Source organism: Podarcis tiliguerta, assembly GCF_965153285.1.
Source record: "Podarcis tiliguerta genome assembly, chromosome: 13".
NCBI lineage: Eukaryota > Metazoa > Chordata > Lepidosauria > Squamata > Lacertidae > Podarcis > Podarcis tiliguerta.
In genome coordinates this window covers 15,874,184-15,894,507 of record NC_139546.1, presented here as the reverse complement: position 1 = coordinate 15,894,507, position 20,324 = coordinate 15,874,184, and the positions used below count along the sequence as shown (strand labels likewise).

The 20,324-nt window shown below is 42.5% G+C and overlaps 2 protein-coding genes across 3 annotated transcripts in view; both read right to left on the bottom strand.

Moving 5' to 3' along the window:
* The window catches only part of LOC310661741 (uncharacterized protein), a 173,020-nt gene that overhangs the window by 149,508 nt on the left and 3,188 nt on the right, over positions 1–20,324 (bottom strand). Inside the window, 3 exon segments of the mRNA XM_083408085.1 lie at positions 478–705; positions 15,180–16,043; positions 16,850–17,132. Coding sequence (XP_083264211.1) covers positions 478–705; positions 15,180–16,043; positions 16,850–17,132 — 1,375 coding nt within the window.
* On the bottom strand, positions 1,705–20,319 carry LOC310661782 (vomeronasal type-2 receptor 26-like). Of its 2 annotated transcripts, XM_083408220.1 has the most exons (4): positions 20,192–20,319; positions 12,345–12,577; positions 11,608–11,734; positions 8,922–9,827 (listed from the first exon to the last, which is right to left on the bottom strand). In XM_083408220.1, the coding sequence occupies exons 2-4, from the start codon at positions 12,468–12,470 to the stop codon at positions 8,926–8,928; spliced, it is 1,155 nt and encodes a 384-aa protein (XP_083264346.1). In that variant the 5' UTR covers positions 12,471–12,577; positions 20,192–20,319; the 3' UTR covers positions 8,922–8,925. The 2 variants fall into 2 exon arrangements, with proteins under 2 accessions (XP_083264347.1, XP_083264346.1); XM_083408221.1 differs by lacking the exons at positions 8,922–9,827; positions 12,345–12,577; positions 20,192–20,319 and adding exons at positions 1,705–1,900; positions 3,529–3,811 and having other exon boundaries at positions 11,608–11,780.

Sequence of the window (20,324 nt, the reverse complement as noted above, 5' to 3'; positions counted from 1 at the left end):
AGTTTTTGGAGGAGGAAAACAAGAAAAAAAATATTCTGAATCTGAGAAGCCAGAACAGCAAGAGGGATCACTGTGCAATGAAAGCAGCAATCCCTCTTGCTGTTCTGGCTTCTGGGATAGCTGTGCAGCCTGCATTCGCTCCATAAGGCGCACACACATTTCCCCTTACTTTTTAGGAGGGAAAAAGTGAGTCTTATAGAACAAAAAATATGGTACTTATCCCAAAGGCAGGACCAAACTGACCATTTTTTTATCCCCCTTCAGGCACCCAAGAAGCCACAAGAGGAAAACCACAAGAGGAAAGAGCGCTTTTGTTTACCACAGACAGCCATTGGCCTGATCCAGCAAGCTCATCAGATGTAATGCACAAAATGTTTTGAACCATGCTGGAAAACCAGGTATGTGCTGGGCTGATGATCTATAAGTGCATAATATTTTGTTTTCCTATATCTCATGGATGTTGGAATTATGCCCCACCTGGTGAAAACTTCTGTGCCATACCATTCGGTTGTCATCAAGGGAGAATTCCTGACCTGGGGCAGCCTCCAAATCCATCCTTCCAACCTTGACTCTCACGAAGGAGTTATTTGGAAAAGTGACCATGTTAGTAATATCAAAGCCAGCTTGTGCTTCCCTGTTCTCACCAAAAGATACTGTTTCTCCAGCAGAGTTGTTAAAGGAGACAGTGCTAAGGAAGGGATGGAGCTGCATTGAAAGAAAACAGAAACGATGAAGTAAAGCCTCTGAATGGTCAGTATTTTCTGGGGTGAATTTCTGCCCATAGTATGCACATGCCAGAATATTAGGTTTGCAGAAATAAAAGTGCTTGGTCACATGTTTTGGGGTCTTGAAAATGTTTGGGGAAGTGGCCACTATGTAAGCTTTGTGCAAGCAAATTTCAGAAAAAGTGAGAATCTAGAGGTACCCAAAGCTACTCTCCTCAAAATCACTACCTTCTTCAACTTTCCCTCTCTCAACCCAGAATTTCTCGTGCCGTTTTCTTTTTGATGAATCCATAGAATGAGAACGTCCAGACTGATGGAGGGAAGTGTGGGAAGACAGTGATTTAAAGACTGTCATATGGATAGCAGAGAATTAATGGAGGTATGGGAAGGTTACTATCTACATTACATGGCAGTATGGATGAGTCCTGTGTTGCAAGGGGTAATTACTTTTGATTTAATAATTGTATTAGTTTTGTCACTTTCCAAAAGCAAATGTTGAGCGCAACGTAGCTTAAAATAATGTTTTCCTATCCAGTGTCCTTTTTTTAACCAACATCCAGCATGGAAGGACAAATTAAATGTCAGTTCTGGGGTGTTTATGTTTTTTATCATTTATTTTACCCGATCAAAGTGCTGGATGGTGATCTACACTAATTTCCAGGTCGCTGTCCATGTCAAGTACCATATTTTTTGCTCTATAAGACTCACTTTTTCCCTCCTAAAAAGTAAGGGGAAATGTGTGTGCGTCTTATGGAGCGAATGCAGGCTGCGCAGCTATCCCAGAAGCCAGAACAGCAAGAGGGATTGCTGCTTTCACTGCGCAGCGATCCCTCTAGCTGTTCTGGCTTCTGAGATTCAGAATATTTTTTTCTTGTTTTCCTCCTCCAAAAACTAGGTGCGTCTTGTGGTCTGGTGCGTCTTATAGAGCAAAAAATACGGAAAATTGTATCTCATTGAAGGCATTACCTGCCAAGGCTGTAGCATTTGAATATCCTGCATCCCTCCTTCCACCGCTGCCCTGTATTTGGGCAACAGCATGGCATGTAGAGCATGTGCTGTGGCATAGACAGCATTATAGACACTGTAGCTGTGGCCAGTTATGCTCATCTCAAAGCCAGACGAAGGGAGATTTTCCAGCTTCTCCTCTCCAGTGCAGGTTCCACTGGCCTGCTCCTCTGTATTGGAGTTTGGAAATAAACAGAGAAATACTTGTGCCCAGAACTGGTTGACAAAACCATTTCCATTTGCCTCAAAGGGATTTTGTGCCTGAAGAAAGGCTTTGAATCCTTGTACCACATTTGAATGAACTGCAAAGAAGAGGGAACCCTGGAAGACTTGCATATCCATGCTCATTTGAAAGGCCAATGCTGTGAAATCCAGCTGTGCTGTCAGAATCCATACCTTGCCCACAGATGTCTTGGTCACACTTTCCAATTCGCCTAGTGCTACCATTATTCGCAAGCCAAGCATGGACTTTGTTTCTCCATAGAAAACAACAACTTTGGCCTTACTTCTCATAACAACATGATAGATTTGGATCCACTGGGAATACATGGCATAATACCCAGCCAAATATGTGGTTTTTAGAGTTTTCTCTGAGAAGGCCAAGCAAATACCTCTCTGGGACAGCAGAGGTTTCAGGGTGTGAACAAATCTCTCTCCACTGTCATTCTCTCCAGTGAGCAACCCAACCCACGTCCAACCAAAGTGCAGAAGTAACTCAACAATCCCAGTGTACTGATGGGCTTCATTGGGCACCATCTGGTAAAAGGGAGTGGACTGGGTTTGTTCAGCATACTCTAGAGCAAAGGAACCATAAGTGAGCTAGAAGGAAATAAAGGGACATCAATATAGTAGAAGGATTTGCTATGTGCACCTCTAGCGGCTGTTGTGGCAAAGACAATTGTAATGACAGGTAGGAAGTTTTCATTACCTCACTCTCCGATGGACAAGAGAGTCAAACAAATGCATATTCCTTATACTCTCTGGCCCATGAGCCAGTGATATAGCAGCATGCCAGGGATGGGAAAGGATGAGACGCCAACAGCCACTGGTATGAGGATATTTCCAGATTATCTTATTATTGAATATTCATTATGATTTGTTTTCACAAAGTTTGTGGGGCGGTTAGATGATGTCAGCTATTTATTTAGCATTCATTCTAATTTATTTGAAAGGCAAGTCCACTTACCTACATTGCAGCCTGGCCATGGCCCCATATCAATAATCTGGAGGCCGCCTGTGGAGAATTGCAGGCCTGCCTGAAGATTGGCCCAATGGCAGGCAGGCCTGGGTCCAGGGATTTCCCAGGGGGCAGGCCTAACCAGCCAATGAGTATTGCAGAAACCCAGTTCTGAGCTGCACGCTTTAGAAAGATGGGGCAGGTGGTACAGGGGAACTGAGGTAGATCTGAGGGTGCTGCCAGAGAACCACATAGCTGATGGAAGGTGGGCTGCGTATACCCCAATTCATGATAGATTGCAGAAATGTTCCACCAATCCATGCAGCACTCCCTGAATTGTATTAAATTGCTCGAGCCTGATTTTCAGTTTGGTTAGGGGACCCCTAACCTGGTACAGAGACAGCTGGCACAATTTTGACATATGGTTCAAATTCCAGATTCAGTTCAGAGTCCTGATATTGACTTTTAAAGCCCTGAATGTTTTGGAATCCAGACACTGAACAAACTGCCCTCCTTTGTACGTCATAACTATTTCTCTGTTGCACAAAACCTATTGTGCAGAACCTCTGGATAGAAAAGATCGTGGTGAATGAATGTGAAATCCCCAAGGCCGTATCTTACCTGTGGGATCTTGTAGACACCCAAGATGTCTGCCAAGTAGATGGAGGTATCAAAGTCAAGTCCCCCAATAACTGCCATCAGATGTTTCTGGGTGTTGCACTTGTAGTTGGGTACAATTGTGGAGGGAAGTTTCAGAGCGGCTGAGTAGGTCATCCTTTGATTGAAGTAACTGTCATAGATGTGGAATCCCAATGTGATATTAGGCAAGATCTTGGGGTTCTCATTAATCTCCTTGACAGCAAAGGCCAAGGCCAGAATATGCTGGTAGTTCTTTGGCACCACACTGCAATGAGAATTTTATGCTGTATCCTTCGGAGATATGCTATGGATTTTTTTTAAGGCCTCATGAAGATTCTTCAGCATTTTAATGCTATTTTCTCCTAATACACACATTTTATGCAATTTTGCCTAATATACACATATTTACATATTGACACAAAAACAATGTGGTTTTGTGTGCTACTCTTACTAATATATGCATTTTGTGGACACTTTACCCCAGCATATGCATTTTTATATACATTACTTGGCTTGAGAACCACGTTGCAAAATGTAGATAAGAGTGAATTTTGAAAGGTGGCTGTAGTTTGGTCCTTGTGTTGTTTTGGAGCTTGCAAATTTTGGCAGGTTCATGTTTAAATGTGAGCTGAATAATTTCTCCCCCACCCCCATTTCTCCCCCACCCTATTAAGGCAATACTGATATCTTCATTGGGGTCTTACATGTGCTTGATGACACTTTCTAAAAACTCATCATTTTCAGTTTATGTGACATATTTTTAACCAGGACTTTGTTCTAAGCCTGACTTAAATAAGAACACCTGGGATGATGATGAGGAAGAAGAGTTTGGATTTGATATCCCGCTTTATCACTACCCGAAGGAATCTCAAAGCAGCTAACATTCTCCTTTCCCTTCCTCCCCCACAACAAACACTCTGTGGGGTGAGTGGGGCTGAGAGACTTCAAAGAAGTGTGACTAGCCCAAGGTCACCTAGCAGCTGCATGTGGAGGAGTGGAGACGCGAACCCGGTTCACCAGATTACAAGTCCACCACTCTTAACCACTACACCACACTGGCTCTTATTTGGACTAAATGCAGGACTAAATAGGCCAGAAGAAGAGGAGGAGGAAGAAGTCCACCTCAGAGGAGAGGTGGGCTTTTAAGAATCTTCATTTCAAACTCTTTTGAGGTGCAATTCAATATTCAGAGGAAAGAAGGGCTTCCTATCTCATCGCTAATACATTCTTTTCTTTACACACTTTTGAATCAGGATGGAATAATGCTAGCAGGGCTTAAAGAAGAACACAGAGACAGGAGGATTTCTGTTTCCTTCTCCACCCCTACCTATCACCCCAGCACACTGTGGAGCAGGTCAGGGCTTCCAGAGAACATGAAAGCAAGAAGAATCCTGCTGTACCATTACAAAGGCCTATTTAGTCCTGCATTCTGTCCTCTAAGTGGCCAACCAGATAATTATGAGAAGCCCAAAAGGAGGATCTGAGTGCAGCAATGCTCAACCCACATACAATTTCTAACAACTTGTAGAGAGATGCACATAGTCTCCAACAATGGAGACTGTGTATGCAGCAATCATAACTAGTATGCAGCAATCATAACTAGCAGCCACTGATAGTCCTATTCTGCATGGCTTTGCCTAATCTTCTTCTAGGGCCATGGCAGTTGGACACTACTTGGACACCACCACCACAACTGGTATCAACACATCCCATAATTTAACTGTGCATTGTGTGAAGAAGCACTTTCTTTTGTCAGTCCTGATTCTTTCACCATTCAGCTTCACAGAATGACCAAAAAAAAATCTAGTCATATGAAAGAGGAAGGAAAACTTCCCTCTATCCACTTTCTCCACAGCGAGTATCATTTTATACGCTTCTATCATATCTCCTTTTACTCAGCATTTCTCTACACTAAAAAGTCTCAAATGCTGCGACCTTTCCTTATAGGAGAGTGGCTTCAACCCCTTCACTATTTTGGCTGTTCCTTCCAGACATGGAACTTTAGAAAATTCAGGGCAAAATTAAGTGTGAATGAGCCCTTCTCACTCTTCTCTTGATGCCTCTCCCCACTCTCCACTCACAGATTTCTGTCACTTTCCTCCTCATCTCCTCTCAGCCAACCCCAACATAAAGCTGCATGCAGCTTTGCATGGAAGGGGGATGTAATTTATTTTCCTTATTCTCCTTTTTTTGCTCTCCCTCCGCATATTTTTTTTTTTACTTTATCATTACCACCACCATTCTTATCATCTGGCACTTGCGGGCAATGGGCATTGATCTTCAATCAGGGAGGTGTCGGGGTTGAGGGACACTACAGCAGCAAAACATCCAGCGCCAGCTCCTTCCTCAACTACTGCAAATGTTTTCCCACATACACACCACTGCCTGGAAGTAAATCCCACTTAAATCAGTGGAACTTGCTTCTGAGTAAATATACTTAGAGTTGGGGAATGATTCTGTACCGTCTGGTGATTTGATATTTGAAGTTCTTACAGGAGATTAAGCAGTTGGTGTGTGGCTAGCATTCCATTGAAGTCTTCTTTATCCAAAGCAACAAAGAGGTGAGAGGTAAGTCCACCAATGATGAGGTCACCAGGCCAGTAGTATTCATGTGGAATCCTAAGCATATAACTGATGGTGCAACTAGTCGTATGTTTGCACACTGTATGTGGCAAAAGGAAGAGAATGGGCAGAATAATCATCAGCATACTGTTTTCTCTTTTCTGACACCCTTATTTCCATCTGGAAAATGGCCATTTGCTTCAGAACCAGCCTCACTACAACATTCTGCCTTGGCGTAAACAGCACTTATCTACCAACAAGCAGATTAAAATCCTGTCTTACAACTCTTCCAGAGAAAAGCAGAAATCTAGTTTTTTTACTCTTCCCTCACCCTTTGTTTGGAATGGCAGGAAGGGTTTTTCTACCCAGTTAAAGACTTTTGCTTGTGTTCTCTGAAAATCTATGGGGACCTTATCCAAAGGAGATTTGGTCATGACAAGTGTGATAATTACATATGAGGTAATAACTAGGTCCCTTTGTGTGAGGAACAGCAACAGAATGGAGTAAAGCATGTTTGTGACATATCATCAAAAGCAGCCTGTACTGGATAGATCAGAGGTGGAACCACAGGATACTAACCCTGCTCATCCCAGCAGACTTTGCTATGGAATTGCTCATTAAGTCTCTATCATAAGATACAGCATTCTGTTTCTTTATAGTAAGCAACAGAAAATATTGTCATGGTTTACCACATTACATAATTTTCTCGTGTGTGTGTGTGTGTGTGCTGATTATTGTACTCACTGGTTTAGCAATTTAAAAAGAAAAATATATACCTTAAATTTTATTCTATTATCCCTTCTGATTTAGGAGTGAGGTGTCTTGTTTGCTGAAGTTCATTGATCAGTATGTTCTCAATTTTTCTCATAATTCTCATTACTTTTATTGTGCATTATTATTGTGAGAAAGCTTTTACACTTCCTTTCAAGCTTCCTGATCTCATTCATTAAATTTCCTATTATTCCCTGATGTCAGAGAGCCCTCAGAGTACTCTGAGCTCCCTGCCATGAGCCCCACTAGCGATGCTGAGCTGGAGGAAAGGCTGGAGGCTGAGCGTGAAGAAGAAGGCTCTGTAGAGGAAGGAGGAAAGGGAGACCATAGGAGAGGTTTGCATTCCCAGCCCACGGAGGGGGAGGGGGATCTTGTCTGGGAAAGAATGCAGGAGGAGGGAGGACAGGGAGCAGAACAGGCAGAGTCAGAACAACTGGAAGGGTTAAGTTCAGGCTCGGAGGCGGAGAAGGCCCAGGAGTCTCCGCACGCAAGTCATTTCGGGAGATTAATGGAACGTCATAAGAAGGTCGTAAAAGCACCTCAATTTCTGTGTTTTTCCAGAAAGCAGCCATTAGCAGCGCCAACTGAGAGTTCCAGGGAGGACTGATTTATGAGGGTTCTCAGAAGGTTTGGTAAATCGTAATAAACTAAAGATTATAAAACTGTCGGAGTGTCGAGACTTCTGTGTGCAGAGAGATCCAGTCACACTTCCCTCACAGTTGCTTCTTTTTACATGAGAGAAATCAATAGGCCTCATACTTGTGCTGACATAACATTCTTGCTTATATGTCAGCAGCATTCTTTATATAGCACTTCCTGCTCTGTAAGTATAGGAGGTCTAAGATTGGACATAAATGTTTCTATACCGTTAATGAACTAATAAACATAGAAAATTACTTAGAAAGGGATGATTGGAAGGCAGCTTTATTTATTTTTTTAAAAAATATTGCTTTCTTTCATTCACTTTATAATTAATTGCTCCCTGATATTCTGGTCAGGTCTCAGCATAATAATGTAGCATTTCGGAGCAAAGATGGAACACAACATCCCAACACTGGAGGCCAAGATGGAGAAGATCTCCACAGCCACCATGTATTTCCCCTTGGTGCTCAGGTAGACTGGAACAAATGAGATCCAAACACTACAAAACAAGAACATGCTGAAGGTGATGAATTTGGCCTCATTGAAGGTCTCTGGCAGTTTCCTGGCAAAAAAGGCCACAACAAAGCTGACAATGGCCAAAAAGCCTATGTAGCCCAGGACGCAGCAAAACATGACAACAGACCCTTTATTACAGCCTAGAATGATTTCCTTCATCACTGAGTGCATGTCGGAATCAGGGAATGGGGGAGAGGTTCCTAACAACAAAGTGTGAATACCTGCTTGGATAAGGGAACAAGAAAAAACAATGAAACTAGCCAGGCTTTTCCCCACCCACTTCCTCATTCTGGATCCTGGTTTGGTGGCCATAAAGAACCACCGTGATCGTTTTGGCCAGCACACAAGAAACGGTCACTGTGAAAACAAGGCCAAAAGCCATTTGTCGGAACAGGCAGCTCACTCTTTCTGGAGGGCTGAGGAAGATCAATGGGCAGAGGAAGCAGAGCAGGAGGGAAGTGAAGAGACTGCCTCCCTCCCCCCCAAAAAAACAACAACAACACCAAAACAGTTGAAAAGGGACCTTTACCAAAATACGCATTTCCAAAGCAGATTGAGTTTGAACACAACAAAATATTTGGATCATTATAGTTTAATCTTAAAACCACATCAAAATTTTGTTCTGGGAATATATGGGAGAATTAAGGAATCTACATAAAATTAATGTACTGACAGAGTTTTATTTATAGGATAATTCCTAGCCTTTGACAGTCTTACACCTCAAGAGAGGACAACAACAACAACAACAACAACAACAACAACACAAAGGACACAAAACAATTACAACCAAATAATACAAAATAACTATATGATAACAGACAGCAGAGAAATAAATACTATATTAACTATAGTGTGGTATGAAAGAAAAGACAGACACACTAGAATATATTACAGTTTCCTCTTTATTAACTGCTTTTTGTTGTTCAAATTGGGCCTCAACAAAATAATGAAGCATTTGGGGCCAAAGATGGAACCCAGTAAACCAGAACTGGAGGCCAAGATGGAGAAGATCTCCACAGCCACCATGTATTTCCCCTTGGTGCTCAGGTAGACTGGAACAAAGGAGATCCAAACACTACAAAACAACAACATGCTGAAGGTGATGAATTTGGCCTCATTAAAGCTGTCAGGCAGCTTCCTGGCAAAAAAGGCCACAACAAAACTGACAATGGCCAGAAAGCTCATGTAGCCCAGGGCACAGTAAAACATGACAACTGATCCTTCGTTACATTCTAATATTATTTCTCCCATCACAGAGTGCATGTCAGTATCTGGGAATGGTGGAGAAGCTCCTAACCACACACTGCAAATACCAACCTGAATAAGGGAACAAGAAAACACAATGGAGCTTGCCAGTCTTTTCCCCACCCATTTCTTCATTCTGGATCCTGGTTTGGTGGCCACAAAGGCAAGGACTACCGTGATGGTCTTGGCCAGCACACAAGAAATGACCACTGTGAAAACAAGGCCAAAAGCCATTTGTCGGAGCAGGCAGCTCACTCTTTCTGGAGGGCTGAGGAAAATCAATGGGCAGAGAAAACAAAGCAGGAGAAAAGTGAGGAGACTGTAGGTGAGGTCCCGATTGTTTGCTCTGACAATGGGTGTGTCCTGGTGCTTAATAAAAATAGTGATGACCAATATTGTTAGCAGAGACAAGAAAAGAACAAAAACTGCCAAGCTCATCCCCAGAGGTTCTTTAAGAGACAAGAAGCTTATAGTCTTTGGAATGCATTGTGATTGGTCCTTGTTTGGATGACAATCATCTGGGCACTTGACACAGTCATTCATGTCTGCAGAGAAAATAAAACATTCAGATTTGGTATTCATCGGAGAGCAACTTCTAATGCTGCCATTATGGAACGCATAGGATTAAATTGGAAGTATCCCAGGTAGACCAGATACAATGTGATGCATGTGAACCCCACCTCAGCAACGTATGTTGGGGTATTAGAAAAAGATTATGCTGGCTTGCTAACTTCCCATAAATCACGTTGTGTGGTGTAGGTGGGCAAGACCCATACCTTGCAGGCTTACATCACATGGACAGGGGTGACAGCAACAAATACATCTTCAATCTTCCTAGTATTGATTGTCCAGATCAGGAACAAAGGACATTGTCTTAGACTAAGTCAAACCATTGATGCATTATTATTTTTTTACTTCAAGGACCATGTACCTTTATCGGTATGCATCTCGGGGCTGTGTTTCTGTAGAGCAGGGGGAGAGGGGATTTGGTTTTGTTTGACCTAATTTGTGCTTGTTATATGAACACTTGAACCAAACCAGTTACCCTTCAGAATTCACACTTTTTGTGATGAAGTTCTTCAACAAAACAATGTATACAAAGGTGCATATATTATTGGAAATACACGCAACACACAGGCAAATGTTAGTTAAAATGATATACAAAATGCATTATATAAGGGAACGCTGCTTGCAAAAATGTATATGTTAGTCAAATGTTTGCAGCGTTTGAGACTTTTTAGAGAAAAGGCTAGAAAAAGGTTACATGGTAAAAGTTTGGAAAACCATGCATGGCATGGAGAAATTTGTGGACATCCAAAAGCTATTGTTGGAAGAAGCAAAGGTTGGATGTTTCAAGGATAAAATAAAGTACTTACTCATGGAGTGCTTAGTGGAACTTGTTGCTACAGGAAGCAATGATGGCCAGCAACTTGAACAGCTTTAAAAGTATATTAGACAAACTCATGGACAAGGCTACTAGCCACTAATTCCACTGTCAGAGGCATGCCTCTAAATACCATTTGCTGGAAATCACAGGTTGGCAGAGCGATGTTGTGCTCATGGCCAACTTGTGGGGTTGCCACAGGCATCTAGCTGGCCACTTTGTGGACAGCATGTTATCATCATCATCACCATCACCACCATCATCATCAAATTTCTATACCACTTTATATTTTAAGGGGGGGAATCTAAGTGGCTTGCAATCTCCTTGAAAACATCAGGTAAAACAATCCAGAAGAAAACATTGCAGAAGTTCAATATAAAGTATATATTCAAAGCAATATAATAAACAGGAAATGAAAATATCTTAAGATGTCTAAATAAAATATTACAAAGGATGTCAACTGCAGAATGCACATTTAACACAGCAAAGTTAACAAAAATACTGTCTTAAAGGAAACATTACTAAAAGAAGTCAAACATAAAATGCAATTTTAAAACAGCGTAATTAGCAAGGGAATAAAATATTATCAGAAGCATGCTGGACTAAATGGGCCATTGGCCTTACTCAACAGACTCATCTTATGTTCTTAAAACTGAATACAAAAATTGGTTTAGTGGGAGGGGGCGCTATACTGACAAATGCTGACAATTATTCATGAGAATATTTTTTAAAATATATTCACAAGTTGTTATAGAAATGTGGAAAATTGAATTTAACGCTGGAAAAAATTATAGCCTTTATTTAAATAATAAATATATTTAATGATAAATAAATAAATAACATGTACAAATGATAAATAAATAAATAACAAGTACTTTTGACTTCTTCCACTCCATCTAATATGACAAATATTTGAAAAGTATATATCTTGTGTCACTTACCCTTCTGGGGTGATATCTTGTCTTGGGGACATGAAGCACAGTCATAGCAGCAGAATTTCCCCCCTTCCTTCTTTTTCTTGTGGGATCCTGGAGGACAACTGGGGTTACATACAGATAAAGGTGGAACCTGCCCATTGGAGGAAACACAGAAACAATTTCGCACAGCCATTCACTTCAGTTTCTTTTCAGGCAGAATTCGGAAGACACGAAACTACAGTGGTACCTCGGGTTAAGAACTTAACCCGTTCTTAACCTGAAACTGTTCTTACCCTGAGGTACCACTTTAGCTAATGGGGCCTCCCGCTGCTGCCGCACGATTTCTGTTCTCATCCTGAAGCAAAGTTCTTACCCCGAGGTACTATTTCTGGGTTAGCGGAATCTGTAACCTGAAGCCTCTGTAACCTGAAGCGTATGTAACTCGAGGTACCACTGTAAAAACACACATTCTACTCATGTAAAAACACCAGGCGGGCCCCACAAATAACCCAGAGATGCATTTAAATAAAAGGACACATTCTAGTCATGTAAAAACACGTTGATTCCCGGACGGTCCGATAGCCGGATTTAGAAGGCAATTGGGCCGGATCCGACCCCCGGGCCTTAGTTTGCCTACCAATGTTCTACACATGCTTCAAAGATGTACCACACTTTGTGTGGGACACACTGGGCTGATGTTCTAGAGTATACCATAATATAGTGCTTTCCGGTATATTGTGGGTGTGGAAATTATGGTGTACCTGGGGAAAGTTTCTGTGCCACACTATTTTGTCGCCATCAATGGAAAATTCCTGACCTGGGGCAGCCTCCATATCCACCCTTCCAACCTTGACTCTCACGAAGGAGTTATTTGGAAAAGTAATCATGCTGGTAATATCAAATCCAGCTTCCACTTCCCTGTTCTCACCAAAAGAAACTGTTTCTCCGGCACTGTTGTTAAATGAGACCCTCTTTAGGAAGGGGTGAAGCTGCGCTGAAAGAAAAGCAGAAAGAATTCTGTCAACTTACTATTGTGGTTCGAGGACCCCAACCCCCGTGAGGTGGAAATAAACACACAAGGACGCATGGCATAAGGTTTATGGGCAAGGAAAAGGCCACAACTTTATTGGTTACTGCAATGAAAAGGTATTGGCTTAGGCATTGGATGACCACAGCAGAGGGGTTGAATCATCAGTAGAGTAGATGGAGCCAGTTGATGCCTATCCAACTATAGGCTCACCCCTGATGTCACCGGGGGTCGTGCCATGGCCTCCAGCCAAGCAGGCATCGGACAGAATACACGACCGCCGGATTCCTTTAACGGAATACCCAAATCGAAGGCGTAGGCGATGGCCACACCTAGCCTTCCCACACAGCATAACACCCAAATCCAATGCCTAACCTACCCACCAATACCACAAAAGTTGTGACGGTTGCTACGAGGTAGGCGAAAAAACCCATAGGCCTAATGCCAACAGGAAAAACTCCTACCAGGCCCCCAGACAACCGGGCGACCAACCTAAGGTCCATAGCAAGGCCAGAGGAAAAACTTAGGCCCTGAGCTAGAGGGAGTGGAGGGTGGGTGACTCGCGAAGCAGCGACGAAGAAAGAGGCCGAAGAGGGGGCCGGCGCCAGAATATATCACGGCCAGGCACGCCCCTTCTACGGACGGCTCCAGGTGGGAGTGCAGCGCCGGCCAGGTGAGCCGGAAGGAGCAGGGGCTCCCGCCCCTGCATGGGCGGGGTCGGAGCTCCCGACCACAACCCCTCCCCTCCCCTTGGGGAGGAGAGTCTTTAGAATCATAGAGTTGGAAAGGACCCAAGGGTCATCTAGTCCAACCCCCTGCAATGGAGGAATCTCAACCAAAGCATCCATGACAGGTGGCCATCCAACCTCTGCTTAATACATCTTTTAAATAAGATTAAATAAACAGCCATATGAGAAATATGTAAAATAACTAAGCAAGTATTGGAAATCACCCCAGAATTGGCCTTACTAAACATCTTCCAAGTCAATAATGCCCATTTACACCACAAAGAACTCAAATTATATAGCTAAGACAGCCACCAACTGTAAATGAGATGAATTTATTTGACCCTATCTACATCAAGCTATATTCTATCTTTATCACCAAACTCCAAATATAATTGCACACTCTATTCATTAACATTATTTTTTTAATATATTAGTGGTCATGTGATGATTTTAGCCTATAAATTTTATTGTTTAATGTCTTAACCTGTATATTAAGGTACTTTTATAGCTCTGTTTAGGGTAGGTAATGTCTTGATAATATAAATGTTTTAAGTTTTTTTGTATTAATCCAGCGTATTTTCTTTTAATTGTTGAATGATTCTGTATACATTGTGGCAGCCTTTGGCTATGTGCAATAAAACTGACTGACTGACTGACTGACTGACTGACTGACTGACTGACACAAAGAACTTATAACCCACCTACTTTCAACAGCCAAAAACATCATAACCAGACATTGGAGAGACCTGTCAGGAGTAAGCATGGACCAATGGTACCAAATAGTATGGGAAACAGCCTTACTAGAAAAATTAACCAATAAACTGAAACTGACACAGGGACAAATAGAAGAAGACGCCTTCACCCCAGTATGGCTCCCCTTTATCACATACACAGCCCAACAAGACAATGTCAAAAATCCACCAACGGCATACAAATCAATATGGCTAACCTGCTCCAAAACACCCACCCACCTCACTCACACATGAAAACAATGATCACCACAGCCAACCCCAAACAAACAACTGCACCCTAGGCCAACCCCAACCTCTCTCACCACCAAAGAAACACAAGTGAATAGCAGAGAACCTGCACAAACGACGCTGACACAAAACCCCACATATATTAAGTATAATAGAAACATCGCCACCCGACCCCACCCCCACTCACCTTTCCCCCCTTCACCTCTTTCCCCCTTTTCTTCCTAATGTCTCAGCAAATGAAACTGATAAAAAACAAATGAAACTGTAAAAAAAATGTTGCTTGAAAAGACAGAGAGAGACATTGCACATACTTTTGTAAACCAAGAAAATCTTTAATAAATAAGATTAAATAAATGGTCCCGTAGAATAGGAAACTATTACAAGGCCAAGAGTCAGAAGGTTGAAGCTTTTAGTTAAAGACACAATAGCTCCCAAAGTCCAAATAAAAGCTTACATTCCTGAACAAATACTCTAGCACTACTTTGGTTTTATAATTTGCTGCAAGCCTCCCAGTCAGATGGGCGGCAAATTTTATGTTGTTGTTGTCTTAATAAATTGCACTATGAAAAAAAATGAGACAACATACACAAACACACACATACAGGAATGCAGCAGACATGAACATGAAGATTGCGTAGGGAAACAATGAGTGAACAAAGGATAGCAATTGCAGAATAAATGGTTAGTTTGGAAGCTGATTTGGAATCTATGAAGAAAATGCACCAGAGGTAAAATGAGCATTTATTGCACTGAATAATGAAGGGAGTGACTCAGCAGTGATTTCCAGAGCATGTTTTACACACTGCTGGGTGTACTTTTCCTGCTCATGTCAAACAAATTGTATTTCATCAAAGGCATTACCTGCCAAGACTGCAGCTTCTGAAGCTTCTGCATCCCTCCTTCCACTGCTGCCCTGTATTTGGTTCTGGACAAGAACATGGCATGTAGAGCATGTGCTATGGCATAGACAGCATTATAGAGACTGTAGCTGTGGCCAGTCATGCTCATCTCAAAGCCAGACGAAGGGAGATCTTCCAGCTTCTCCTCTCCAGTGCAAGCTTCACTGGCCTTCTCCTCTGTATTAAAACCTGGAAATAAACAGAAAAATACCTCTTCCCAGAACTCCCTGAGAAAGCCATTTCCATTTGCCTCAAAAGGATTCTGGAGCTGAAGAAAGCTTTTGAATCCTTGTACCTCATTTGAATGAACAGCAAAGGAGAGGGAACCGTGGAAGACTTCCATGTCCCACATTAGTTGGAAGTTCAACGCTGTGAAATCCAGCTGTGCTGTCAGAATCCACACTTTACCTTCCGGTGTCTTTTTCACATCTTCCATTTCACCTAGTGCTACCATGGTTCGAAAGTCAAGCATGGACTTTGTTTCGCCATAGACAATGACAACCTTGGCTTTACTTTCCATAATCACTTGATAGAGTCGGATCCAGTGGTGGTGCATGTTAAAATAATCGTCAAAATGTCTAGTTTTCTGAGTTCTCTCTGAGAAGGCCAAGCAAATGCCTTTCTGGGAAAACAGATGTTGAAGGGTCTGCACAAATCTTTCTCCACTCTCATTATCTCCAGCAAGCAACCCAACCCACGTCCAACCAAAGTGGAGAAGTAACTCAATAATCCCAGTGCACTGGTGGGCTTCATTGGGCACCATCCAGTAGAAGGAAGTGGATTGGCTTTGACCAGGAGCCTCTGGAGCAAAGGAGCCATAAGTGAGCTAAAAGGAAAAGAAGGGGCACGTTCCTTAACTACTAAAAGAAACTGGTATGTACATCTGGAGTTGCAGTGGCAGCAATAAGGTGTCGACATGCCGAGGGCCGTAAGGCCAGCTGGCTAGCCCCAGCTGGGCTGTCTCCTTCCAGCCGTCCTGCTGCAAAGACCCATCAGCCTCTGCTCCGATGTAAATCAGCGACCTGGGCTTCAAAGCCAGGGCACACTATCAGCAGATCGAACTGCGCACACAGAATAGGCGTGAGGCTTGTGAAAGCATACTATAACTACAGATTTATTAATCATAAATCAGGACAAAGAAACATGTCGTCTCTCTCTCCGTTTTCTCAGAGAGACAGAGCAAAGCAAAAGCAATACACACAACGGAAGTTCCCAGCAAGCTGTGCTGGAATGTAAACAGGCATGTGACATGCAACAGTTCCACACATCTGCTCCTTAAGGTGGAATGGAAATTCTCAACGTAAGGTTGGGGATTATTATTTTTTATTCAGTTCATATGAAAAGGCAAATCTAACTAGGTTACATTTCCCAAACAATGTGTAAACTGATAAACAGCTAACCTTTGAAATTCACACTTCTCCCAAGTTTGCAATGCATTGCGGACCCACACACAGCACACACACCCCAGGTCAAAACCAAGGCAACCTCAGGAATAAACAAACCAGATAGGACCACGTTCTGGGATTATCCTTTCACACCAGTCACATATTTCTCCCAGCTGTACAAAACCTTTTGAGGAGGAAAAGATAATAATGGTGAAACAGTTGTGACACCCCCAAGTCAGTATCTTACCTGGGGAATCTTGTAGATGTCCAAGATGGTTGCCATGTCGAGGGAGGTATCAAAGTCAAGCCCTCCAATCACTGCCATCAGATTTTTCTGGATGTCACACTTGTAGTTGGGTATGTGTGTGGAAGGAAGGCCCAGAGTGGCCAGGTAAGTCATCCTTCGATTGAAGTAACTGTCATAGATGTGGAATCCCAATGTGATATTAGGCAAGATGTTGGGATTCTCATTTATCTCCTTGACAGCAAACACCAAGGCCAGAAGGTGCTGGTAGTTCTTTGACACAACACTGCAATGAGAATGTTCTGGTGTATCCCTCAACAGGGATACACTATGCTTCGTGAGAGTATTTTCGCACTATTCTGCTGCTCTTCCAAGAATATCTGCTGAATAGGACGACACCCTTTGCCCATCAAAATTATATTGATAACCTAGGAAACTGTAGGGAAATATTCCCTTCGCTACCACCACCATAGGGAAACAGTTCCTTCAGTCCCATTGTGTATAAGCCCAAGTTTGGGTGTTTGTGCTTCTTTAATCTTCATATTTCAAAGTCTATGGAACTCTGAGCCACAAGAAGTCTTAAATTTGAGCCTTTTCCCCTGCCTCCCATTTCCCTACGAATTCTTTCAAGCCTCCCAGTAGTTTGGCATGGCAAACCTGGGTATGGCATTGATACCAACAATGGAGACAGAACCAATTATTAACTCATATTATTTATTAAAATGTTGTTTTGTACTTCAGGTATACCAATGGGCACATCTCTCAGTTTGGGCTGCTCTCTATTTCTCCATTTTTCCAATCTAAAGTTGAGTTCTCCACATTTCCACATCAGCTGGCATTTTTTAAAAAAATGTCACGAAAATTCACCAGCATTTTCATATGAACGTCTCCTAATATCCATGTTTGTATGCAATTTACCTAATGTACCCATTTTTGTAAAGTGATTTCCCATAATCTAATGCAATTTGGTATTTTACTTCACTAATTATGCATTTCTTTTGGAGACTTTATTCCAGTACAGTATATGCATTTTTAAAAAATCTCTGGTTTTTATACATGTATGGAAACCTGCATTTAGAAAAATGCTCACTTCAAAAGATGGCTGTGTTTTTGTTCTCATATTATTTCAGAAAATGCAGATTAAGTAGGTTTACCTTAAATGTGAACTGATTCAAATCCCACCCCAGTCCCTAATAAGGTTATAGTGATATTTACTTTAGGATCGTACATGTGCTTGAAGACACTTTCTAAAGACTCAAGTGATGCTCTTATTGACGTTAGCCTCTGAAAGGCTTCTATCTCAGACCAAATTCTCTAAACCTCCATCCCTGCCAAATTCACCCACAAACTGCTCCAGTTAATCCTTCTCCTGGTAAGAACTGGACAGCATCTTAGCTGACCATAGCCTCCGGCTCACTCGTTCCGATCTTCAACACAAAATATTGTCAACACGCTGGGGTTAAGCAGCTTAATATTCAGGCCTTGGCTGTCCACATTCACCTCAGCTTTCTCTGGTCTTTGTCTTACACCTCCCTCATCATTTCTCCTAACTGACAGTTAAGTCCCAAAACAGAAAACACAAACCGACATATGCAAAACCTTTCTCAACAGAGGCAGCTTTTTTCATTGGCTCAAAGCAGTATTGAAATGAAGAGAAATGGGGTAGACTACCTTAAGTAAGTCGTCCTCAACCTTCTCAAACCAGCAACATTATCAGGCTGGCTGTGCCAGTTTCTCCTAGCCTCAGGCTGTTAGTTTTCTACCTCAGTGGAAAGGTGAGCTTTTAAGACTCCTCACCTTGAACAATTCTGAGGCGCAGTTCAATATTCAAAACAGAGAAGGGCCCCACACCTCATCTACAATGTATTATCCCATCCACTCACTCTTAAATCAAGAAGGGTCAGTGAGTTGTCCTCAGGGTGTAGGGCTGAGGAAGGGTGAGAGCTGGGAATTTTGTGTTTTATTGTGATTATTAATGGTGTTATTCTTAATGTTCCTTATCTCTCTGCTTCCTCTCTTCTTCTTTTTACTCTTTTGCTATCATTTCTTTTTCTTTTCTCTTGCCTTTCCTTTTTGTCTTTTGGATTCTGTTTGTTCAAGATAGCATTTTACTATATTTTATATGCTGTATTATTTTACTGTTGTTGGCCGCTCTGAGCCCAGCTTCGGCTGGGGAGGGCGGGATATAAATAAAATTTTATTATTCTTTTATTATTGTGAAAACTTTAATAAAATATTTAGGGGTGGGGGAAAATAAATTAAGGGGACACCATTGCAGAGGTGCTGAAAGAAGAGCACAGGGTGGTTGATTTTCTCTTCTCTTTCCAATCCCCCCTGAAACTCTGTGAAGATGATTAGGGCTTCCAGACAACACAGAGGTGAGAAGAGTCCTGCTGAATCACGTCAAAGGCCCATTGACTTCAGCATCCTGTCCTGTCAATGGCAAACTAGATGCCTCTAGGAAGACCTGAGGGGCAACAGTGTTCTCCCCAATTGCAGTTCTCAGCAGCTGGTATTCAGAGGCATAGGCATACTGCCTTGAACAGCAGAGGCATAGTAGCCATTAATAGCTTTTCTGAATGGCAGTTGCTGGAAACCACAGCAGGGGGAAAACACTCATGTGCTCCCTGGTTTCCAACAGGCATCTGGTTGGTTCCCACTGGGAAAACAGGATGCTGGATTTACATGAGCCATCGGCCTGATCCAGCAGGATATTATTACGTTGCTAGCTATATCCTCCACAAATGGTAAAAGATAAAGGACCCTGGACGGTTAAGTCCAGTCAAAGGCGACTATGGGGTTGCGGCGTTCATCTCACTTTTCAGGCTGAGGGAGCCGCCGTTTGTCCACAGACAGCTTTCTGGGTCATGTGGCCAGCATGACTAAACTGCTTCTGGCGCAATGGGACACCATGACGGAAGCCAGAGCGCACGGAAATGCTGTTTACCTTCCCGCCGCAGTGGTACCTATTTATCTACTTGCACTGGCGTGCTTTTGAACTGCTAGGTTGGCAGGAGCTGGGACAGAGCAATGGGAGATCACCCCGTCACGGGGATTTGAACCACCGACCTTCTGATCGGCAAGCTCAAGAGGCTCAGTGGTTTACATCACTGCATCTTATGGGAACAAATTCCATCGTTTTACTATATGCTATAACATTCTTTTGTCCTTCCTGAATCTACCATTATTCTACATAGGAGGACCCAAGTTCCAGTATTATCAGTGACAGATCAACCTTCTCCACACGGGGAATACTTTTAAACAGCTTTCTCCTGGCCCCTTTATTTGCCTTTTGTCTCAACACTTTTGCCTGTTTGTTCTCTATCTCCCTCACTCCACGCTTACTCTTTAGCTTTGCAGATGTCTTTCCCACCTCTGCCTGAAAGTAATCCCGCTGAAATCCCTGGGACTTGCTTCTGAGTGACCATGGATGGGATTGGGAAATGAGTCAGAATCCTATGGCTACTTGATGTACGGA